Source organism: Cyprinus carpio, chromosome B2 (assembly GCF_018340385.1).
Source record: "Cyprinus carpio isolate SPL01 chromosome B2, ASM1834038v1, whole genome shotgun sequence".
Classification (NCBI taxonomy): domain Eukaryota; kingdom Metazoa; phylum Chordata; class Actinopteri; order Cypriniformes; family Cyprinidae; genus Cyprinus; species Cyprinus carpio.
Window position 1 is genome coordinate 31,365,940 of NC_056598.1, and position 25,858 is coordinate 31,391,797.

The 25,858-nt window shown below is 38.3% G+C and overlaps 1 protein-coding gene across 1 annotated transcript in view; it reads left to right on the forward strand.

Moving 5' to 3' along the window:
- Window positions 1-25,858, forward strand: part of LOC109103661 (receptor-type tyrosine-protein phosphatase mu-like) — a 203,259-nt gene that overhangs the window by 118,137 nt on the left and 59,264 nt on the right. Inside the window, exons 12-16 of the mRNA XM_042719198.1 lie at window positions 5,480-5,756; window positions 11,181-11,217; window positions 11,691-11,765; window positions 13,009-13,144; window positions 19,134-19,163. Coding sequence (XP_042575132.1) covers window positions 5,480-5,756; window positions 11,181-11,217; window positions 11,691-11,765; window positions 13,009-13,144; window positions 19,134-19,163 — 555 coding nt within the window. The remainder of the gene's footprint in view (window positions 1-5,479; window positions 5,757-11,180; window positions 11,218-11,690; window positions 11,766-13,008; window positions 13,145-19,133; window positions 19,164-25,858) is intronic.

The window sequence follows — 25,858 nt, forward strand, 5'->3', positions numbered from 1 at the left end:
TGGTTTTATGGTCCAGGATCAAATATATTCAATCTTGATTTTTCTAAAATGTCGCTGTTTTTATTATTATTATTATTATTATTTTTATAACAGTTTTGGACATATAATGTAATAAAAATATTTAAAAAAAAGAAAAATACCTTAAAGTAACTACAAATGGGCATGTAAAGCAAATATCTTTAACATAAATTCTGTGTGGAGCATATCTGCGCAGTGTTCTCACTCATAATTATACAATTTGTGTGTGTGTGTGTGTATACTATATATAATTTTGGTTATTATTTGTTTTATTTCAAGTAATGAATATGTTGTTTATTTCTAGTTGTTATTTAGTTTTTTCTTCTAATATTAATATTTTAATTTATTGTATTTCTACCTTAATTTAACAGACATGTCTTTAATAGTTTTAGTTATCAAGTTTCAGTAAATGATCATAAATGATCATATAATGTCTATATTGAGCCCCAGATAACAGCTGATTGTTGAGAAAGGTTTGATTTTTAATGACTGTCAGATGCTGTATTTGTCCGCTGGTTCTCTGAGGTGATTTAGTTTAATGGTGATGTAATGAGTGTCGGCGTCTCTGATCACGTGTGTCTCGTCAGATCAAAGTGCATCAGTCATGCTCCACGCTGGCCATCTTTGACGCGCGGATCCTCTGTTGCCGTCGGCGATCTGCGTTTTGGCCCCGGGGCTGAGCGAGGAGGCCCCGCTCCTCCCACACACATCAGCACTGACAGAGCAACAGCCGTCAAAAACACACACTCTCTCACACACACACACACACACACACACACAGGAGCTTCTGTTCTTTCTCAGAAATAAAGCTGAATTAATGCAGAATAATAAGTGGCTGAAGAAGATTCTGCGTTTCCACAGTAACAGCAGCAAGAGAAACATTACGGGTTCAGATGTGGGATACACACACACACACACACACACACACACACACACACACACACACACACACACACACACACACACACACACACACTTATTCAAACACACACATACATGTTTGTCTCTGTTAATTGTGGGGACTTTCCATAGACTTCTATTACTTTTATACTGACTAAATGATATTTTCTATCCCCTAACCCAGTGGTTTTCGAACTGGGGTACGTGAGATGATGAGGGGGGTACGGGAACAAAATTCTGAGTTTTGGCATTCATTTATTTCTACCTTAACTTAAAGTAACATTTAAACCAAACATTGCTTTCTGACAAGCTAAATGCTGCTTCTAATGTAAAAACAGGAAAAAGGGAGTGCCATAAACGGTCAAATACATGATATCCAGCCAGCTGACCTCATCTTTTGTGGTCAGAACTGACCATGTGATAGGACGCCTGCTGAATATGCTGCTTTAGCCAATCGCGCTGCTGTTCAATGTATCTTTAAAGTAAATCTTCACTTAATAGCTTGAAGAGCAAATATTGTTACAGACTGAGATTGATTTAAACTCTCTTCGATACAGCTTCATTTTGCTTCATTACTGAATGAATGAATGAATGAATGAATGAATGAATGAATGAATGAATGACCCTGATGCAGGATCAAAAATTTCAGGTTTTACTATCCTTGTTGGGACATAATTTATTCAACAATTCTTCTCCCGAGTTTCTGTACCTCAGAACATAATCGTTGTGTATAATGTTTTAGCGATGTTTTTACTGTGTTTCTGGACCTGGTAACATTGCAGTTTTGGTGGACTATCCCTTTAAATAATTAAGACAGTTATACTGCAGTCTGATTGAATGAATTTCATAAAGCAGTGAGTATTCGAGAGGTTCGTTCATGTTTATTTTGTGTTATAATTAGTAGTAAAGAGGAAGCTCCGCTGCTTGAACTGAGGCCTCTATCTCTCACAACACATCAAAACAGCATTTATTGTTTGAATTTCCTGAAAAAAAAAAGTGCAGAATCTGAACAATGAAACTTTGTTTCTTATTTGAAGTAACTATTTATAAAACTGAAAGTTCCAAATTAAGTTCCACACATGCAGTGCTTAAAACAACGCTGTATTTGTTCCGTAAATCATCAAATTTTTACCTTGTGGTGAGACAAAAGCCTTTTTAAATTGTCTAAATGTCATGTCATGAGCTCATAATCATAGGATGTTTTTTTAATTTTTTTGCTTTTTTGTATTTTTTATGTGGTGTATGTGTGTTTTGCAACAGGGGACATTTTGAGAGGGGAGAGACTGTTTTTGTGTGAGTGTGTATATTTTACTGTTTTTTTGTCTTAATGAGGAGGTTAATATCCTGCGGTGTGACTGTGTGTGGTTTACGGTCTCATTATTTGTGTGCCGTTCTCATGATTTCTGTAGCCTGAGCATTAGTGAGTATCACACACACACACACACAGATACGCTTCTCTCTGTCTCTGCTTCATCTGTAATCCACACAGAGCTCCAGTGAGGCCCTGATTTGCCCTTTGACCTCTGAACTCTGACCTGAGTGTGCGATCAGCTGTTAATTAACTCCCCCTCTCACCTGTGCTGGCTCTCATTGGCTTAAATAATTTATCACATGATATTTCATCTCAAAACTGAAGGACTGGCCAAGATCGCCGTTACCCAGCATGCACTTGGGTAGTGATGTATTCAAATAATATCTGAATTTTTTCTGTATTAATAATTTCTTTTGAAAATGATGCTCAAACTAAATGTGAGAGAGTATGTTCTTGATATATATATATACTGTATATGCCCACACACATACGTATAATATGTAATATACAAAATAAAAAGTTCCAAAATATAAATATTATAACTTATTATACTGTACTATATTATTATTATACATATATAATTGTATATATATATTTTTCCTTTTCATAATTTGTGTAAATAATATTATAACTTATATAAATATATTTTATATGATTTAGTTTTTTATATATTCTTCATATTTTTTTGTGTGGCTTAAAAAATATTAAAAATTAAAATAAATAAAATAAATAAAAACATCAAATATCAATATAAGCTACAATATTTACTATTAATAATACTATTAATAATATAATAATATAATACAAATACAAAAAAATCAATAAATAATACAATAATAATAATAATAATAATACAAAATAAAAATGCCAAAAATATCAATATAAAAAAATTGTAACTTATACAGATATATTTGTATGTTATAATATTGAATGCATTTTTTTCATAATTTGTGTACATAAAAATATGAAAAAGATATTATAGCATATATAAATGATTTTTAAAAATATTTTTTATAAATTTTGTGTGGCTTAAAAATTATGAAAAATGTAATATATATATATACATACAGTATATATTTAGATTCTTCATTTATATAGTGATTTTTATTTTTTAGATATATTTTTACAATATGTTCATATTTTATGATTCTTTCTGAATGTGTCCTTCATTTATATAGTGATTTTTTTTTTTATTTGTTTTATTTTTTTATATTTTTTTTGTTTTTTTTTTTTTGTTTTTATTTTTTTTTGTATTTTTTCATATTTTATGCTTCTTTCTGGGGGGGGGGGGGGGGGGGGGGGGGGGGGGGGGGGGGGTGTTGTGTTTAATCTTGTTGAATATGGTGGTTGTGGTCATATTGTTGACACACTGCAGTAAAGATTTACTGCTCCAGAAGGAGTTTTCCAGCAGCTTGTTTCTTCTGTGTTTAATGAGAAAGCACAGCAAAGGGCAGGCGGTGAAGAAGTTTGTCATTTCATTACAGTATATTTATTATATTCCCAGATAACCTTTTGCTTGCAAACCCAGACTTTATTACAGATTAGTGAACCCAAAGGTCAGATTAGCATCAGCTGGCCGCTCTGCTTCTGTCCTGGAGATTCTGCTCGGTTTCAGTTCATGTGAAGCGCGTGAAACACGAGCTCTGTTTGCATCCGCTGCTCTGCGTGTTTTTGTCACGGTCACTTAACATCCACGTTATTCTGCGCGGCTTCCCCAAAACTGACTCAGGGAATTTCTGATGTTTGCCCTTTACATCCGAACATGAGCTTCTAATGCTCGTTTATCCCTCTGGTGGAGAGAGAAGCTCCGAGAAAGAGAGACGACAGGAATAACCTTCCTCACACTCATCCTCAGTGAAGCAGGTTTCATCAAACACTCTCTCTCTTATATGAGGTCAGTTACACTCGACCTTTCTGATTAGGTAACTCTCAATACATGGTTCATATCGTATTCCACATCAAAATTAAAAACAACCTTGTGACATTAGTTCCATGACATATAAATAAATGAAAAAAAAATGGTTCTTATTATATTGTTCATATAATTTTAAAAATAAATTTTGATATTTGTTCAATGACAAATATCTAGAACAAATATCTAAACAGTCTTGAATCAAGATGCATTTACTTGACAAGCAAAATGGCTCAGTATTTTTGTTTTTTTTTTTTGTAGAAATTTATATATTTTTTGTTATTTTTTTTCATAAAACAAGTAAAAATATCTGCCAATGAGGTAAGAAAAATAATCTTAATTCAAAGGCTAAACAAGATAATTTTTCTTGCCCCATTGGCAGATATTTTTACTTTTGTTTTTTTCCTCAGAAAACAAGACTTAATACAAGACTTAATTTTATTTTTAATTTAAATTAATTTTGTTTTATGTTTTTTTTTCTTAATTCAACTAGAAAACAAGACAAGAATACTAAGAAAGAAAGATATATATAATTTCTTTTTTTTTTTTTTTTTTGCAGATCATTAATAATATTGATTGATTGATTGATTGACTTTTCTAGGTTACGCTCAGGCAATTTCATATTTCATCTTAAAATCAAAAATAAGATTGTAAATATCTTATTAAATTATTATTATTATAAGTTTACATTTAAATTTTTGTTTTATTCTTTTTAAATTACTTATTAGTTCTAATAATATTCCTAGGAGCATTTTGAATCTCGTGGAAAGAGGTGATTAGTAATATTGATTTTATTTTTAGGAGCATTTTGAATTTTGAAATTTAACATATTTTACTCCACAGGTTTTTATTATTTATTGTGCTGTCTGTAATTTATGGCTTTTAACAAAAATCTAGTACTGATGATCTGATACAAATATAAAATAAATAAAATCAGTCTTCAGTGTCACATGATCTTCAGAAATCATTCTAATATGATGATTTGCTGCTCAAGAAACATTTCTGATTATTATCAATGTTGAAAACAGTTCATATTTTTGTGGAAACTGTAATGCATTTTATTTTTCAGGATTCACAGATAAATAGAAAGTTGAAAAGAACAGCATTTATCTGAAATAGAAATCTTCTGGAGCAGTATAAATGTCTTTACTCTCACTTTTGATGAATTGAATGCGTCCTTGCTGAATAAAAGCACTGTTTGTGTGGGCTGTATAGTGATGTTTACTCTCTCTCTCTCTCTCTCTGTATCTCTCTCTCTCTCTCTCTCTCTCTCTCTCTCTCTCTCTCTCTCTCTCTCTCTCTCTCTCTCACTCTCTCTCTCTCTCTCTCTCTCTCAGTGTGTATCAGGTGGTTGTTGAGGAGGAACGTCCTCGAAGGGCTCGTGGAGGTGAAGCGGAGATCCTGCGCTGTTATCCGCTGCCGGTTCACTATCATAACGCCAGCGGGCTGAACTCTCGGTACTACTACAGCGCTGAGTTCCCCTCCGCAGGCGTCTCACAGCCGCAGACGTTCACCATCGGAGACAACCGGACCTACGGCGGATACTGGAACGCCCCGCTGCTGCCACACAAGAGCTACAGCATCTACTATCAGGCCGTCAGCGCCGCCAACGGGGTACATGCATTCATCAGTCTGAACCCAGTCTGACTCCAGATTCAGAACGCTCTTATTACACGGTGCTGGCCGAAATGATTAGAACACTAGTATTTCCACCAGCGTCTCGGAGACACAGTTCTTCTGGATTGAGTCTGTCTCAGTTTGTTCTGTTTCAGACTCCAGACAGACTGATGATGATCAGATCACATCTCTGTGTGCAGCACAAACATCTCACTGCATTATTACCAGCGTCTCGGAGACACTGTTTGGAAATGTAAACTGATATTTCCTACTGACACACTGCAGCAAAAGATAGAAATAACTGACTTAAAACTATTTTGTAACCATTGTGTTGTAATCATTTTGGCCTCCAGTGTAGTAAACTAAAACTATATTAAAAATTAAATAAACATTAAATTAAATAAATTAAATATACAAAATTAATTTGAAATTTCAGTTAGTTGTAGTTATAGCTGTAGTTTCCACACTTTCAGTTAGTTTTTTTTTTAAATACAATTATGGATTATTTGAGTGCATTTAAATGTAAGAGGAAACTGAGCTCAGAATGAACTTCAGATCCTAAACCATGTGAGGTTGCATTTCCTAAGAAAGTTACCAGATGTATTTAATTATTTACAGTACATGCCAAAACTGCTTTTTACTTGTATTTGGCACTTATTCACTGCAAAAAAAAAAAAAAGGCAAAGAAAGAAGAAAAAGAAAAAGAAAGAAAGAAAGAAAGTTTTCTTTATTCTGTCTTGTAAGTCTTCATCAGTATTTCTGTCTTGTATTCCAGTACTAAATATCCTTAAATAAAGATGCGTTTACTGGAGAAGCGAATGACTTAATCCTATCAAATCCTACCTTCTGAGAAACTGATCAAAATTAAGTGAGTTTATACTTAAAACCAGAAAAATATTTGCCAGTCTAGTCAGAAGAATACTTTTGTTTTCCCTTAGAATTAAGATGATATTTCTGATCCCGTTGGCAGATATTTGCTTTAGTTTTAAGCTCAACTTCATTTTGATGCATTTTTCAGATCGTAATATTATCTTAAGTCATTTTGCTTCTCCAGCAAATGCATCTTGATTGTAGGATATTTAGATATTTGTGCTGGAAAGCTAGACCAAATACTGCATAATGAAATCATCTTTGCAGTGTTGAATGATAATTTCGGATGCTGTGAGAGAGATTGAGAGTCAAGACAGCACCAAGCGCTTCAGATATTCATGCGTCGAGTGGCTCTCAGCGGCCGAGTCGATGAAGAAGATAATTGTGGGTAAGAAAGAGAGCGGAGGTGAAGAGAGTCCCTCCGGACGCCTTGACCTCGACCCACGTCTTCAAAAACACACGGAAGAGGAGGTCAGGGAACAGGTTTCACTCGGAAAACACTCTGAGTATTAGAGCGATGTTTCTCGAAGGCTTTTGAGTGTCACACGCTTTGACTTAAAGGGGTCATCGGATGGCCATTTTCCACAAGTTCATATGATTCTTTAGGGTCTTAATGAAAAGTCTATGACATAGTTTGGTTAAAATTTCACAATGGTAGTGTAAAAAAAATCTTTTTTACCCTGTCAAAAACAGCTCTGTTCACAGCGAACCGTTTCGGTGCATGTCCCTTTAAATGCTAATGAGCTCTGCTGACCCCACCCCCTCTTCTGTAGGGTGCACTGCAAAAAAAAATCTTCTTACTCAGTATTTTTGTCTTGTTTTCTAGTACAAATATCTAAACATTCTTGCATCAAGATGCATTTACTTGACAGTTAAAATGACTTGTTTAAAAAAAAAAAGAGAGATACAAATTTTGTTCGTTTTTTGCTTAAAACAAGCAAAAATATCTGCCAATGGGGCAAGAAAAATAATCTTGTTTAGCCTTTGAATTAAGATGACTTTTCTAACACCACTGGTAGAAATTTTTGCTCGTTTTAAGCAGAAACTAACAACATTTTGATCTCTTTTTTTTAGCAAACAAGACTTATTGTCTTAAGCCATTTTGCTTGTCAAGTAAATGCATCTTGATTCAAGAATGTTTAGATATTTGTTCTAGAAAACAAGACAAAAATACAGAGTAAGAAAATAATTTTTTGCAATTTAAGATTTGAAAAAGGGGTTATAATTTCTCGGGATTTAAAAACAAAAAAATCACTGGGTGAATTTTTATCATTATAGGCTGGTTGTGTCCAACACACATTTCAGTTCAAACAGCATGTAAAAGTGAATCATCCGAAGACCTCTTTAATTGCATCGCTCTCTCTCGCCTCTCGTCATGCTTTTAAAGAAATCACGCCGTTCGGACTGACAGTCGTGCTGCTGTAAAAGGCCGAGGAGGAGCTGGCGGCTGTAACTGATGTCCTAATTGACTGAGGATCTGTGTTTTAGCCTCCTGATGGATGCAGACAGGCACTTACCGAGACGGCCCTCGTGTCTGTCTGTTCAAGAGCTGTAATTCATTAAATCAGGCCTTTCAGTGCCGTCAGGATGTGCTGCTAAATGCACATTTATGTTAGCTTTTCTTTATAATAGCAGGACGAGTGTTTGTTTATGTTATGGTGAGTCTCGTTCAGCAGGTCAAAGGTCGTTCTTAGGTTCTAATGGACAGCTGGAGGTGGAAGTGTGTGTTTAAATGCCACCGTACAGTGTAAGACAAGCTGAAGATTAGAAAAACACTCAAGACTTGCTGGGAAACATAAAAGTTGCTGAGCAGTTCAGGGCTGTTCCAAAAAAAGAAAAAATCCTCTTCTTAATAGGTGTTTGTGTCTAATTTTCCATTAAAAGCAATTAAAATTCCTTATAAAAAGATCAATTGACTGCTATTAAGCCTAGTTTTCAGATTTTTTTTTTTGAGTGCTTTTTTCACTTTTTTTAAATACTTAAAACAAGTGAACAAACAATGCAGTTTTGTTTCTCAGTGTTTTTATTTTTTCATTTTTAGATATTTTGTGGGAAATAAATAAATTATTTAATTAAAATGAATTAATAGCATTTTTGCAGGTTGTATGTGTGATTTATGTGATATTTCTGGGATGTTAAGGTTCCTAGGCAGTTGCTAGGGCATTGTTACACTGTTGCACAGGTTATGGTGGTTGCTTGGGTGTTGCTAGGCTGAAAAGGTGATAGTGTGTTCCACATGTTCTGGTGATTGCTATGGTGTTGCTAGGTTGTTCCGGATAGGTGCTAGGGTGTTGTAAGGCATTTTTAGATTGTTGCACAGATTCTGTGGTTGCTAGGGTGTTGCTAGGTTGTTCTGGATATGTGCTAGGGTGTTGTTAGGGCATTGTTAGACTGTTCCACAGGTTCTGTGGTTGCAAGGGTGTTGCTAGGTTGTTCTGGATAGGTGGCTAGGGTGTTGTAAGGCATTTTTAGATTGTTGCACAGGTTCTGTGGTTGATAGGGGGTGTTGCTAGGGTGCTGGATGGGTGCTAGGGTGTTGTTAGGGCATTGTTAGACTGTTCCACAGGTTCTGTGGTTGCTAGGGTGTTGCTAGGTTGTTCTGGATAGGTGCTAGGGTGTTGTAAGGCATTTTTAGATTGTTGCACAGGTTCTGTGGTTGCTAGGGTGTTGCTAGGTTGTTCTGGATGGGTGCTAGGGTGTTGTTAGGGCATTGTTAGACTGTTCCACAGGTTCTGTGGTTGCTAGGGTGTTGCTAGGTTGTTCTGGATAGGTGCTAGGGTGTTGTAAGGCATTTTTAGATTGTTGCACAGGTTCTTTGGTTGCTAGGGTGTTGCTAGGTTGTTCTGGATAGGTGCTAGGGTGTTGTTAGGCATTTTTAGATTATTGTGCAGGTTCTGGGGTTGCTAAGGTGTTGCTAGGTTGTTCTGGATGGGTGCTAGGGTGTTGTTAGGGCATTGTTAGACTGTTCCACAGGTTCTGTGGTTGCTAGGGTGTTGCTAGGTTGCTCTGGATGGGTGCTAGACTGTTGCACAGGTTCTGGTGGTTGCAAGGGCATTGCTAGGTTGTTCTGGATAAGTGCTAGGGTGTTGTTAGGCATTTTTAGATTATTGTGCAGGTTCTGGGGTTGCTAGGGTGTTGCTAGGTTGTTCCGGATGGGTGCTAGACTGTTTCATAGGTTCTGATGGTTGCTAAATTGTTCTGGATGGTAACTGGGCAGTTGTCAGGAGATTGTTAAACTGTTGCACAGGTTCTGGTGGTTACTAGGTCGTTGCTAGGTTGTTCTGGACAGGTGCTAGGGTGTTGTTAGGGCATTGTTAGACTGTTGCACAGGTCCTGGTGGTTGCTAGGGTGTTGCTAGGGCATTGCCAAAGTGTTCTGAGTTACTTTTGTGTTGCTAGGTGGTTGTTGGGCGGTTTAGAAAGACCTAAAGGATGGTGGTAATTTAAACAGATTTAGTTTGAAAGCTCCAGCAAGAGTTTCAGTCTTTTGAAACAGTGTTCATGTGCAATAACAGTATGCTGGCTTTGATAAACTGACAGAACTAGAGAGCACAGCAGTCGGCATATTAAAAAGAACAGCAGTAATAATGCAGAACATGGTGCTTTGTTGTTGGTGTTTGTGTAGCTGAAGACTGATGTCAGACGTTAGTTTGATTACAGGCGCTAAAGCGAGTCGTGCTCCAGGTGCTCGTACTGAGCGCTCACATACTGTACAGCATTCGGCTGAAATGCAGATTTAATGCTGCAGCTGCTTAGCAGGCATAGAAAATATATCAGCATATACATCACTGGAGTCATGCAGCAGCAGAACCAGTTACTGGACTGTTTTCATTCTGCTGACACGAGTAAAACATAAAGTATATTTGATTCTTCATGAATGGGGTCATGTTGCTGGACTGTTTTCATTCTGCTGACACGAGTAAAACGATACACTTATACTGTAGGACTATCAACAGACTATAGTAGAATTTAATTTATTCATTATAATAAAATAGAATAATAACAATAATAACAGCATTATAATTAATAGTATTATCGTTATAATAAATGTTTATTATTATTATTAAATTTTTCACTTCTGTAAAAGCTCTGGAAATGTAGTAGTAGTATTATTGTTGTTGTTACCACAAATAATAATGCTAATATTAATTCTACTACTAATTATAAATATAAACGTTGTTGTTGTTGTTATATTTAATTTATATGAAACCTTTCTAGAGTAAAAAAAATGTTTTACAGTAGTGAAAAAGATTACATAGACAATGAACAGTCAGCTGGAAAGTGCATATTTACACAATTAAGCAAATAAAATAATATAAACTCAATTAAGAATAGAATTTAATAGTCAAAACAGACTTTTTTAGCACAGTTAATTTTAGAAGATCACAGAGGATGATGATGAATATTACTGTGTATCAGTCAATCAATTAATCTATCAATATTTATTTCTTAAGCACATTTAAAAACAGCACATGTTGACCAACGTAAATAATTATTTGTTCTATTGAATCATTCAGATGTTTGATATTTTGTATGTATTTTTGTTTTTCAGGAGACAAAAATCGACTGTGTCCGTGTCGCTACCAAAGGTAGGCATTATAACTTATACACTGAAGATGTGATTAATTTTACACATAACACAATGCATGTAATCAGCATGACGCAGCAGTGACAGAATGAACAGATGCTGTTAGTGTTGTAGCCTGATTCGGTTTCTGAAATGGTTCACATACATCATTTGTCCAGTCAGTGTACAGTAATTAACCTTGTAAACATGCAAATAAGAACATTAACCCAAGGTTAATTACTAACCCAGGTTAAAGTAAGAGCAGTGTGAGACGAGAGACGTGACGACACAGGATTAAAATTGAGCGTGTCTGAAGATGAAGTTCTGCATGTTCTGCTTTTGAGTGTCTGTTGTGCAGGTTTTCAGTAACTGTTTGCTTTTTCTTTTGTATTTATCTCTCTCTCTCTCTGGATTACTATTTATTTTGTTTTTAGATTGAAGTGGTTATGCTGTTCCAATTATAAAAAGCAATGTTTATATCTCTTGTTCTTGCAGCTGCTATCTTGGTGACGCAGCTCACCACTCCTTACGTTCGCATCGCTCCGGCCGCTGGAGACAATCAGCTAACAGGTCAGAAACTCACTCACTCACTGCATGTGTGTGTGTGGATGTATTTAAGAGTCTGTCTCTAACATAATCATAGCAGAAATAAAGTGCTGATGACATCATCTTGTTCAAGTTTTTTCTTTCTTTTTGACCAATCAGATTCTCTCTAGGATTAATGTTATTTTAGTATTGTTGATAGTTTTTACTTATTTTTTTAAATATATATTTTTTCCATTTTCCATTTTCATTTTAATTTAATTAAAAATTTTAGAGTTTGTTGCATGATTTTATATTTTTTATAATTTTCTTTTTAATATGTCTATACAGTTTTTTATTACATGTCTCATTTTATCACTCCACAAATCAGAAAATACTCTCAAAACAGAAAATAATTCATTTTCCCCGTGTTTTTAGGAATAAAATGTTGTATAAATCAATGTGAATGACATATCAACAAACCCATCAGTAAAAACCTTTAGAATATAGATGGGAATAAAACTCATAATTTTTGTGCATGTAAGTGTTGCTGAAGTATAGATAAAAACTCACCACCTTTAAAGATTTGCATTTTTACCACGTTTTTAGGAGTAAAATGTTGTATAAATCAATGTGAATGATTTATGAACAAACCCCTCAGTAAAAACATTCAGAATATAGATGGGAATAAAACTCTAAATTTTAGTGCATGTAAGTGCTGCTGAAGTATAGATAGAAAATTTACAGCCTTTAAAGATTTGCATTTATTCCACGTTTTTAGGAGTAAAATGATGTATAAATCAGAGTGAATGATATATCAACAAACCCCTCAGTAAAAACCTTTAGAATGTAGATAGGACTAAAACTCTAAATTTTGAAATTTATAAGTGTTGCTCAAGTGGGGAAAAAACTAATTTGCCTTCAGAGGTTTGCATGTTTACCACGTTTTTTAGGAATAAACGTTGATTAAATCACTGTGAATTATATATGAACAAACCCCTCAGTAAAAACCTTCAGAATATAGAGAGGAAATATAACTCTAAGTTTGGTGTATGTAAGTGTTACTAAAGTGGAGAAAAAACTTTTAAAGATATATATTGTAACTGAAATCTACAGATGCAAATAGATAAAGTGCAATAAATAAACACTTTTTCATTGTTTTCTTTTCACTAGTCTGAATGTAGACATGTTATGGAAGCAAAATAAATCAAAATGTCTAAATTGAGCAGTGCATGAAGTGTCTTGCCTCAAACAATCTTCTGTATGACCTTTGACCTATGGTTGATCTCAGGCGCAGCGACGCACAAACCCAACGCGGTGGAGCCGGAGAAACAGACCGACCACACGGTGAAGATCGCCGGCATCATCGCAGGAATACTGCTCTTCGTCATCATCTTCCTCGGTGTGGTGCTGCTCATGAAGAAACGGTAAGAACCTCAACACACACACACACACACACGCACACTGAAGACGATCGGTTACACTGATTTCATCACGGTTTATGGTGATGACGCATCAGAAATTGCAGTTAACCAAAGTTTGGACATACGTAACTTAGTTCATGTTAAAAACCTTTAATCTAAAGACCTCTCCTTAAATGTGTGAAATTGCACTCAAAACATATTTAGGCTTAAATTTAAGATTAATGTATTTGAATTGCATTTAAATTTTCTATTCATTCAGATGACAAAGTTTTAACATAAACACTTATAAACTTAATATAATGCTTGTTGATATTTGTCAGTCATACATTATTGAAAGAGGTCAAATTTCTGTAATAGTGCTATTAATCTGAAAATGTTTTAAATACACAATTGTTAGGTTTATATATTTATCATCAAATAATTAATCATATCAGTAAATCTCATAAATTTCAACTGATTGAATATTGCTTGTTTCACAGCTATTCATATGAACAGATTTATGCATAAATAAATGCATTTAAAAAAATATGATTTTTAAATAAAATCAAATAGATGCCAATAGTTAATCATGAACTATGCCATTCATTTTTGGAATGCAGTGTTTCATATGTAGTTTATGTTAAAACTAATCCAAATTCATGAAAATTATTATATGCAATTGAAATAAATGCTAGATTATGGCTCACATACAGTAGGACAAAGAGGATTAAGATGTGAAGCAATTCAAGAGCACAAATCTTAAATTTAGGCCTAAATATTTTTTTTTCTTTGTTTAGTTTTGCACCAGTGTGTAGGTGAGGTACACTGAATCGCTGACACAAGAGAATAGTTTAGTCTAGCCTTTAATGGCGACGGCCAACACAACAACAAGAAAATACACCCGCACATGCCCCGATCGGGACATAGGGGTCACGAATAATGTCAGGAGTCACGTCACACTTCACATACTGGAGCTGTCCATTTTCCCTCCAGAACATACCCCCTCTTCTCTGGCACCTGTGGACATTTGAAACAGACAAGAAAGGGGAGAAACAAAAAGGTGACATGTAACAACACAAGATGAATCAACAGAACCATCTGTCTAGTGCCAAGAGCACAGCAGGTCCTTATGGAGCCTTACAGAACACCAATGCAAAGCATCAACACAACTTCCTTAAAGCAAAGTAGGCAGCCCATCTAGTGCAGGTCATAATCCTTAAACTTATCAAGAAGCCGAAGGAGGGAGGCCAACTCATGGCATGGGACCTCCACCAAACCTGATGGGGACATGGTCCTACCCTCCAGACATCCACTGCAATCCGCTTATGCTGCAACACAATCAGTTCCCGGTCGTGCACCAGTAACTGTTCGAGAGAGAACTGACCACGCTGCAACAACATGTCATCATTCATGACCGAATACGGCTATTTAACCAAGCAACAGCTACAGACAACAGCAAGGGAGTGACGACCACATAGTGTGGTTCTAGTCGCAAAATATCTCCCTGTTGCTCCTGGATGGCCTTTTCAGCCACCAGATTTTTGTTGATATTTTTAGCATCACCAACCTCAATGGCCAGCCTGTATTGAGTAAGCATGGTGTCCTTGGCAAGTGCGGAAAAACCTGGTGCTGGTTCAGTTCTAATTATAGCAAAGGAGCCACTATCTCAGGTGGATCACAGCTGGACCGCTCCACTGCGAACACAGGGGACTTTGCCAGTGTGGCACATTGGTGACATCCCTTACTGGTAAGCTGGATGGCTGAATCCAAGTCCAGCGCATAGAAGTACCGGACAACAACAAGTCTCAAGTACTGACCTCAAGTTCTCGACTACCATAATCTGAAGGGAGAATAGCAGCCCCAACAATATGATGAACAGTGACCTGAAAGCGGCTTGCAATAGACAAGAAAGTAGTAACATATGGGCTCGCAGAAAATTTCCCCCTACACAGGTTCTCAAAGGCCTGTATACCAAAATGCTTCAAGGCAGTGGCTAAAGCTAGGGCCTCAATCTCACACAGAAGCCAACTGATCTGATTTTTGCGATCAACAACTTTTCCTCTCTTGTAACATACATTGTACTTTTACTGTACTAAACTGACAAACTTATAGTCTGCTAAATTGGAACAACTAATTTTGTATTTAATGCACTTGAATTGCGCGGAAGTAGTGCTTAAGTCCAACTAAAGTATATTTGATTGTGCTAAAGTGGAACTACTGCAAGTGTACTTTAGGTACACTTTAAATATTTTGCATTTAAAGGCTGATATGATTTAAAGACCACACAATCTTAATCAATATTGACATTAAAACACATTTTAGGTTTAATAATAAGAAAGTGCTTTGTACACAAGTAGTACTACAAAAAAAAATGTCACTAAATATGTTAATAGATTTGAACTATATTTAGTATGAATTAAATGCTTTTTAAACATATTGCTTTACTAGGGTTTGACTGATGCTTTTTTCCGAAACGAATTAAATTGCATTCAGGCTTTACGTGTTTTCAATACATGCATTCCCTGGAAATCGAAGAAACTACATGAAGAAACTCTGTTATTTCAGTCCTGTGACTATTATTCTAACCTGTACATTAATATTAACGAGGTAGGAGCAGGTGTGTCCTAGCTTTAGTCTCATCCGCAGTCAGATCAGGACTTGGTGTTTTTGTGGAAAACCGCAGAGAGACAATCAGATCTTCTGGAGTTTAACCGCAGATATTAATAATAGATTCTCCTCCCGATTTCCACCTGACCTTTCATCCGCATTGTCTATGCAACACTGAATTATTAGTCTAATTATGTTGATGAGCCTGGTTAAAATGCTGTGTTATGACCTGATAAAGAGCCGTTCTCCCGGTGACCCTGCATCTCAAAAAGACGAGGGAATCTCAGTAGCTCTGTGACTGTGTGACTGATGAAAGCTCATGAGACTCATACAGGTCTATCTGAAAGTCTGTGGTGAATGTGAGCACACGCAGTCCTGTCTGTCGTCATCGTCTCTGTAGCACAGTATATACTTCACAACAACATTTGTTTAAGATTGTTACATCTGTAATGAAAACTATTGTAGGGTTTATTTCGTTGACACTGTATTGTTCTCTGTAGAGTTGCTTTCTTATGATTCCATGAAATCAGTGTGAATTTTGGCAGATTTATCAAAGTTGCAAATTTTTCTTTAATCTCAGAAAAAAAAAAATCAATGCATGAATGCAAAATATGTAACACTAAAATGTTCACAATTGTGATTTGACAGCAACCAGATTATTAATATTTTTTTAATACTTATCTATCTTTTAGTTCTGGTGAGAGTGCTTGAATCTACTAATTACCAAAACCAAATTTTGTGATGCAGATTTTACTGTAAATATATATATATATATATATATATATATATATATATATATATATATATATATATATATATATATATATATATATATATATATATATATATATATATATATTATTTTTATATATAATTATTATTATTATTATTATTATCTAAACTAAACAATGAAAGATTTGCAAAAGGAATATCTGGAAATGTGTATTTCCTTCTGTGTTGTTGTGAAGCATCTGATATGTGGTTGTTTGCACAGTTACTGTATGTATATATGTGAATAAAGCAGCGGTTCTCATCCAGAGGAAAACTTTATTATTATTAACTTTATGCATTATTAAAATGCAGTTATATTAACATAATATTAATTCAAATGCTATAAAAACACTAAAAATTAAGCTGCATAACATTAAACTGACAACTCTTTTGGTTTCATTTGTATTTTTTAAGGAGTGAAAGTGGTTGAGAAGCGCTGCTGTAAAGTCATCCGTTCTGTTTCTGAATGTCATTTGCATGGAGAGACGGGTTTATTTCACACACGCGTGTTCAATAATTCCAAACACCAGATTCACCAAATTTCCCTCCCGGAGAGATGAGCCTTGATCACTCCACAGACATTTTAATTGAATCCCGTTCAGTATGCTTTAATCAAATGAATGAGCGTGATTGAATCTCCCGCATCTATTTGGTTTAATTTGCTGAATTAGATTAGAACGTGAGGAGGACATGCTAATTCCCCGTTTAAGGCCGAGGAAGGTGCACTGAGGAAGGTGAATTAATGTTGGTTTTATTACTAATGTACAGTGTGTTCTGATGTGTCTGTGCTCTGATTGACCTTTCACACATGACATCGTCCTCATAAAGACTGATTAATGCTCACGAACAGATTATAGATGCTGATAATCTACCAGTTCATAGTAAGAAAAAGGTCTCTTCTGCTCACCAGAGCTGCCTTTATTTGATCAAAAATACAGTAAAACAGTGAAATATTATTACAGTTTAAAACAGCTGTTTTCTGTGTGAATATCTGTTAAAATGTAATTTATTTTGGTGACAGCTGTATTTTCAGCATCATTACTCCAGTCTTCAGTGTCACATGATCTTCAGAAATCATTCTAATATGATGATATGCTGCTCAAGAAACATTTCTGATTATTATCAATGTTGAATACAGTTGTGCTGGACAATATTATTTGTGGAAACTGTGATTCATTACCAAAAAACTAATGATTTTATTCACAGAGGATGCATTAAATTGATCAAAAGTGCCAGTAAAGACATTTATAATGTTAGAAAATAACTCTATTTCAAATAAATGCTGTTCTTTTGAACTTTCTATTCATCTGTGAATCCTGAAAAAGTAATGTATCATGCTTTCCACAAAAATGTTGTGCAGCACAACTGTTTTCAACATTGATAATAATAATTAAAAGGCTTAAATAAGAATTTAATAAATAATTATTCAATTCAGTATTTAATTATTACTATATTTTTTAATTTTAAATAAATTTCAATAATTTTAATTATGAATATAAATTCTAATTATTATAACTATGTTAATATGAATTAATTGTAAATCAATATGAATGTTATTAATGTATTTAAGAACTTTCAAATGTACTTTTTTATTTTTAATATAATTTGTTATTTGAATTAAATTTTATTATTAATATACATTTTTATTTAATATAAATAATGTAAGTATAAATTAATTGTAAGTTAATATAAATGTATGTTCAATTTGAAATCAGTAAATCATCATATTAGAATGATTTCTGAAGATCATGTGACTCTGAAGACTGGAGTAATGATGCTGAAAATACAGCTGTGCATCACAGAAATAAATTACAGTTTAGCAGATATTTACACAGAAAACAGCTGTTTTATATTCTAATAATATTTAACATTTTTACTGTATCTTTGATCAAATAAATGCAGCCTCGGTGAGCAGAAGAGACTCTTTCAAAACATAAAAAAAAATCTAGTGTATGTTAGTTTTGGAACAGCTATTGATCCACCCACACAAAAACACACACACACACATAAAAACACACACACACACAGTCGAACCAAAACGTATTCAGACACCTTCAGCATTTCTCACATTATCACAGTTTATTCTCTATAGTTTAGAAAATAATAATAAAATATGTCAAGAACAAATTCATCTTGATAATGTCAGATTAAGAAAGGTATGTGATTAATACTGTTGAATAGCGAGCAGTGCTTCGTTTAGTTCAGTCTGTGGTGTAAAAAGATCACATAAGCAACTGAACTAAAAACGCTTAAGCAAAACAAAGTGTTTTTTAATCATTTTTAGTACCAAATTTTACTGGAACACCACTGTATGAATAATATTCGGGTATAATATGTCACAGTTTACTATGAACTATGAACTATAGTGTCCTGCACCCACTAGTAAAAAAATATCCAAAATGAAATCTGCTGTCTGAATGATTTTTGGTTTGAGTGTACTGTATGTAAGTCATATGACGCTCTGGTTGGTCAGCTGAGTCACATGGGTTCATCTCTCTCTCTCTCTCACGAATGCCACCATGTCTGCTTCTGTTCATTTTCTATCGTTTCGTAACATTAATATTTTTTACTTTTTCTTTCCTTCCATCTTCATCCCCCTCCACTGCTTAAACCCCTCCACCACTCCACTGGGCAGGAGAACCTATCAGTCCTACACTTACTACCTGTAAGTAAAACACCTTTGTACACTGTTAGTGCCATGCTATGCTCGACCTGCATGACGCTCCGCTCCGGTGACTCCAGGGCTCCAGAGTTAACCTCCAGCCCTGCATTTCAGTCCCAGAGCGTTATCTGTAATTGTTACGATCTCCAGCTGATATTGCTAATCGATGTGATTCTCCATCATCTGTCTGTGAATGTCAGAGCCTTGATTTGATAACTGATGATTCATTTACAGTCGATGTGATTGAGCTTTGTAGCTTGTAGATTATTAGAAGAAGCACTTTCCCAAGGAAACTTCTCCTTGTCTTTCCGTTGCCCAGCTCAGGGAAGGGAAACAAGCTTTTCCCCGACCTGGAATTACCCTTCATCTCATAAATCATCATCATCATCGTTGTTAATCACAGTCGTCACATGCTTCCGGCGTTTGGCTCCAGTTTTCCTGCATGGTTGGTGTTCGCTGCATGAAGTCGAATGAAGTGCATCATCCTCATGATGTTGGTTTAATGAATGCTTGATCTGTGCTGTTTGTTTGTTTGTTTGTTTGTTTGTTTGTTTGTTTGTTTGTTTGTTTGTTTGTTTGTTTGTCATGCTGAGTGGTTTGTTTGTTTATATTGGTGGGAATCGAGAACTACATTTTGTTCAGACCAGAGCCATTTATTAAAAAATTACTAGTACCATTCAAAAATACTGCACTACAGAAAATAAACAATTTAGCTCTTTTGTGAGATTGAATGCAGCCATGAGTTTCTATTTTCATTTTAATTCCAGTTTTAGTTTGTCATTTTTATGAGGTTTTGTTTTAGTTTTTATTTTTATCCTTCATTTATTTTTTATTTAATTTTTAGTAATAATTTTAGTTCTTCAACCTAAACTTATTTTAAGTAACTGCCATTATAACTTTTTAAGTTTTTTTTATTGAATCAATTTTATTTTAATTTTATTTTTTTCCAAATATATTTTCAATTTTCATTGGTAATTTTGATAATAGATGATGAAAACAGGAGAGTAATCTTGCAACTGCACTAAAATTTATGGTGGTCATTTTTGTCTAACTTGTGGAATTTATAATTGATGATCTTTTAGGGAATAGATTTTCCCTATAGACTTAAGTTACAGCTGTAGCATGTTGTAGCTATTGTTTCTAAATGTGCACAAATGCTATATAGATTAATAAAAAAAAAGTCATTATTGGCTAGCCTCATGAGCATCAGGAGCATGAGATTGTTAATGTTTACTTATGTTTTATATTTTTATATGAGAAAGCTGAACGAGATGCTGCGCTGCTCAGCGCATTGGGAAACGTCTTGTTCGTGACCAGCTGTGAATAATGTGTGTAACACGTCGATAGAATTGACCCGGTGGTAATATAGCCTCGGTTGATGACGTCATCGGAGCGCGTCCGCAACACGGGGCTATAAATAGATAAGCCACAGGTGCATCAACAGGACATTTTTGTCTGAAGAGCAGTCCTGGGACATATTTCAGTGCGGCAATGCGGCGCAGCATCTCGTTCCGCTTTCTCAGAGAATAAGGTTACAGCTAAGTACCCGGAACGTTCCCTTTCGAAAGCTTCAGTCGATGCTGCGCTGCTCAGCGCATTGGGAACGAGAATACCCACGCCGCCGTGTTGGAAATGTCTGGACCCCTAAGGTTGTGCAGGTGTGCTACCAAACCACGAGAAGGCCTCAGACATTAGCTTGTGATGTTGACTCAAGGACATGAGAGCCCAGAGTAGCATGGACATCCAAACTATAAAATCTTATGAATGTGTGCGGAGAGGACCAACCTGCCGCATCACAAACCCGTTGTAAGGGGGCACCCCTTGCTAAAGCACTAGAGGAGGCGACCCCCCTTGTGGAGTGAGCTCTAAGACCTATAGGCGAAGCTTGACCGCGCGCCTCATAAGCCAAAGCAATAGCATCCCTGACCCAGTGAGACATGGTCTGCCTGGTGGCAGCTGCTCCTCTGTTACCACCACCATAACAGACGAACAGTTGCTCCGACTTACGCCACTGGCTAGTGCGGTGGACGTAAGTCTGAAGAGCACGGACTGGACATAGTCTATAAGATTTCTCCTGCTCCGGCGTTGCGAACGGCGGAGGACAGAAGGCCTCTAGAATGACCGGATGTACAGCCGAAAACGGAACCTTAGGCAGGTAATCAGGATGAGGATGCAGAATCACTTTCACGCTCCCTGGGGCAAAGTCTAAGCATGATGGTGAGATAGACAGAGCCTGCATATCCCCAATCCTCTTCAAAGAAGTTATTGCCATGAGAAAAAACCATTTTTTTAGAGTAAGAAGTCTATCAGACGCTGACTCTAAAGGTTCAAAGGGGGTTTCAACCAGACCCTCGAGAACTATAGCTAAGTCCCAAGAAGGCATCTTGGTCTTTACTGTAGGCCTCAGTCGTCTGGCCCCACGAAGAAAGCGAGAGAGCAGAGGGTGTCTCCCGAGTGGCACCCCGTCAATCAAGGCGTGGCAAGCCGAAAGAGCGGCCACATAAACCTTAAGAGTAGCAGGGCATGTGCCTGTTGACAACTTCTCTTGCATGAAGTCCAGAACTGAAGCAATATGGCAGTTGACCGGATCTACATTGTGTACCACACACCACCTGTCAAAGACACCCCATTTACTGGCATAACTCCGTCTGGTGGAGGAAGCCCTAGCACTAAGGATGGTATCAATAACACCCGGCGACAGCCCTGTGTTCCTCAGCTGGTACCCTTCAGGGGCCAAACATGAAGATTCCACAGGTCGGGCCTGGGATGGAATATCGTACCCCCTGCCTGAGACAGAAGGTCCCTCCTCTCCGGAATCGCCCAAGGCGAGGCGTCGAGGAGAGATATTATCTCCGAGAACAATACCCTGTTTGGCCAACGTGGCGCTATCAGCAAGAGGCAAGACCCTTGTTGGCGAACTCTGGCTAGGACTCCCGGGAGCAGATAAACTGGAGGAAATGCATACAGGCGCATTCTGGGCCATGTGTGTGCCATCGCATCCAGACCCAGGGGGGCTGGGTGACTCAGAGAGAAGTAGAGGGGACATTGCGCTGTCTGAAGGGAGGCGAAGAGGTCCACCTCTGCTTCGTAAAATTTTTCCCAAATCTGTTCCACTACCTCTGGGTGGAGTTTCCATTCCCCTGTCGGAAGTGTCTGTCTGGACAGTAAATCCGCTCCCACATTCAAACGCCCCGGAATGTAAACTGCCCTGAGTGACAGGAGCTTGTCCTGGGCCCAAAGAAAAATCTGCCTCGCTATCTTGTTCAGATTGTGTGAGCGCAGACCCCCCTGGTGATTTATATATGAGACTGTTGCTGTGTTGTCCACCCGTACTAGAACATGACAGTCTCTCAAATGATGGAGGAAATATTTCAGAGCCAGAAATACGGCCATCAGCTCGAGGCAATTGATGTGCCAATCGAGCTGACGACCCCCCCCCCATTCCCCTTGAGCTGGGTGGCCATCCAAAACTGCTCCCCAGCCCAACAGGGAGGCATCTGTCGTTAGCAGTCTGCGACGACACGGTGCCCCTAGAGTGGGACCCAAGGCAAGGAACCGGGGTCTGATCCACAGAGATAGTGTACGAAGCCCGCGGCGCGTCACTTTTATTCGCCTTTGAGGATTGGCTCTCGGATGAAATCCTCTGGCTTTTAGCCACAACTGAAACGGTCTCATGTGCAACAGCCCCAAAGGAATCACCGTGGATGCTGAAGCCATGAAACCTAGCATCTTTTGATACTGACGAACAGTGCGATCCTGGCCTAGCCTGACCTTGCTCATGGTCTGCTGAATGGTCTCGATCCGAGCGGGAGACAGTTGTGCCCGCATCGTGATCGAATCCCAAACGATCCCGAGATAAGTCGTTCTCTGAGTCGGACAGAGAACACTCTTCTCGGTGTTGAGTCTCAACCCCAGAGAAACTAGATGAGCTACCACGATGTCCCTGTGTTGTAGCGCCATCTCTCGCGATTGCGCTAGTATCAGCCAATCGTCGATATAATTCAAAATGCGGATGCCCTGGAGTCGTAATGGAGCCAGCGCTGCATCCATGCATTTTGTGTAGGTGCGGGGTGATAAGGCTAGGCCAAATGGAAGAACCCGAAACTGGTATGCTTCGCCCTCGAAAGCGAACCTCAGGAATTTCCTGTGTTGTGGCAAAATTTCTATATGAAAATATGCGTCCTTCAGATCGATCGTGATAAACCAATCGCGATGCTGAATTTGTGACACGACCGTCTTGACGGTTAACATCTTGAACTTGAGTGCTCTGATTGTATGGTTTAAGCCTCGAAGATCCAAGATTGGACGCACTCCCCCACCCTTTTTGGGAACTAGGAAGTATCTGCTGTAATAGCCCGACTCTCTCTGTGGAAGAGGAACATGTTCTATGGCCTCTTTGCCCAGAAGAGTTTGTAGCTCTTGAGACAGTACCTGCATCAGCTCCGGTTTCACGGAAGTGGAAACCCACGCCGTTGAAACGTGGAGGATGACTAATAAATTGGATCCTGTATCCTACCCGTACTGTGCTCAATACCCATGCAGAAACGCCTGGCAGAAGTTTCCACGCTGCCAGACTCTCTGAGAGTGGTACCAATTTCAATACTTCCTTTTGAGGGGATGTTAGATGTTCCGTGTCCAGAATGATGGCAGGAAGCACTGGAACATTTAAAATCTCGCTGGAAACCCCCGCCCCCCGAGACACCAGAAGCGGCGGGGATGGAGGGGGTTTTGTGAGGGTAACGGGGGCGGGGCCAAAAGCTCTCGAGCGCGCCCCACCCCGTGAGGGACTACCCCCACCAGCACGGGTGCCATGGCGTCAGGACTTCTTCTTCCTATTAATAAAAGTCCTGAGGTCTGGCTTGGGAGGTTGCTGAGCACGGCGAACCTGTCCCCAATCCCTACGAGGGGGAGCACGGTCTGTCACGCTCTGCTTTTTAACCTCCCTGGTTTTTGAAGGACCGGGGCGAGGCTGGGTGGTTGATGGCCCCTCCCCTTGAGTGCGGCGAGGAAGAAACTGAACGAACGCTTCTTCATGTTTCTTTACTTCCCTAAACCTGTCGACGACCGAATTAACTGAATCGCCAAACAGGCCAGATGGAGAGATAGGGGAGTCTAAAAGAAACACACGTTCCTTCTCTTTAATGCCCGTCAAATTAAGCCACAGATGCCTCTCCGTGCTGACCAAAGCTGACATCGACCGGCCAATGGCACGAGCCGTCTGCTTGGTCGCCCGGAGAGACAAATCTGTGGCCCGACGAAGCTCAGCGAATGCTTCCTCGTCGATTGTACTGCCCACACTCAAGTCCTTCAATAGGTCAGCCTGGTATGCCTGTAACACCCGCCATAGTGTGCAGCGCAGCACCAGCCTGACCTGCAGCTTGATAAGCTTTACCCACTAGCGATGATGTAATTCTACAAGGTTTAGTGGGGAGAGTAGGTTTCTTCACCGAAGATGCAGATTCAGGTGAGAGATAGCTCGCAAGCGACTCTTCAACCCGAGGCATCTCCGAATATCCCCGCGATTTTGCATCCACGATAGTTGAAAAAGTCAACGTCGAGGGCACAAAAATGCGGGAAGTATATGGTTTGCTCCATGACTTCGACAGTTCATCATGGAGGTCCTCGAAAACAGGGGAGAGACTGATGTTGCGGTCTCTCTCTCCTACCACCCGACAGAAACCTATCCTCCAGCTTACTACGTTTTGGGGGTCTCTTGGTCGCGTGGCCAGTCAAGCTGCAGCCTGTCCACCGCGCGAGTAACCACCTCGAGCAGCTCCTCGACCGATTTCCTCTCGCGAGAGGAGCGTTCAGAGGCCTGCTCATCGCCCGAAGACTCAAGAGATATATCATCCTCCTCGTGAATCGAAGAAGCACCGGAGCGCGCTTCGAGATCACGAGAGAGGATGCGTGGATCTGGTGACACTGCAAGCGAAAGGGACGGGCCCGTCGCTCGCTCGTCACGCAGACCCGCACGAGAGCCCTCCGACGAAAAGGTGGGTGCGGTCTGAAAATGGTTCAGACGAGCACGAAGCATCTTCACTGAGAACAGTTCACAATGCTCGCACTCGCCCGTCTCTAAAGCCAGAACCCGCGTGCTCTTCCCCCAAACAAACAAAACAGTAATCATGCGTATCCAGCTCATACATAGGACGAGAGCATGGAGGAACACAACACTTACTGTTTCGTTGGGTCATCGTACGAAGATCTGTAGTAGACAAAAAGAATCTTCCTGACGCACACATGCACAGAATGATCTGAAGACAAAAGACCTGTGGCTTATCTATTTATAGCCCCGTGTTGCGGACGCGCTCCGATGACGTCATCAACCGAGGCTATATTACCACCGGGTCAATTCTATCGACGTGTTACACACATTATTCACAGCTGGTCACGAACAAGACGTTTCCCAATGCGCTGAGCAGCGCAGCATCGACTGAAGCTTTCGAAAGGGACCCCCCCCCCTTTTGATGTGATGATATGTTGTTTAGTTTAATAAAAGTAATTTTTTTATTGGCTAGTGTGATTAGGGTGAGTGGGATGACTAATGGTTATGAGTTAATAGGTTCATGTTGAGGTTAAATCTGTAGCTCCTCTAAATCTCTAGTCTAGTCTTAATCTTTCTGGATTTGCTGTAATAAAGTGTGGGATTGTTTGACATGATGTGACTGATTTAGTGTTTTTCTCTGGTTTAATTGTAG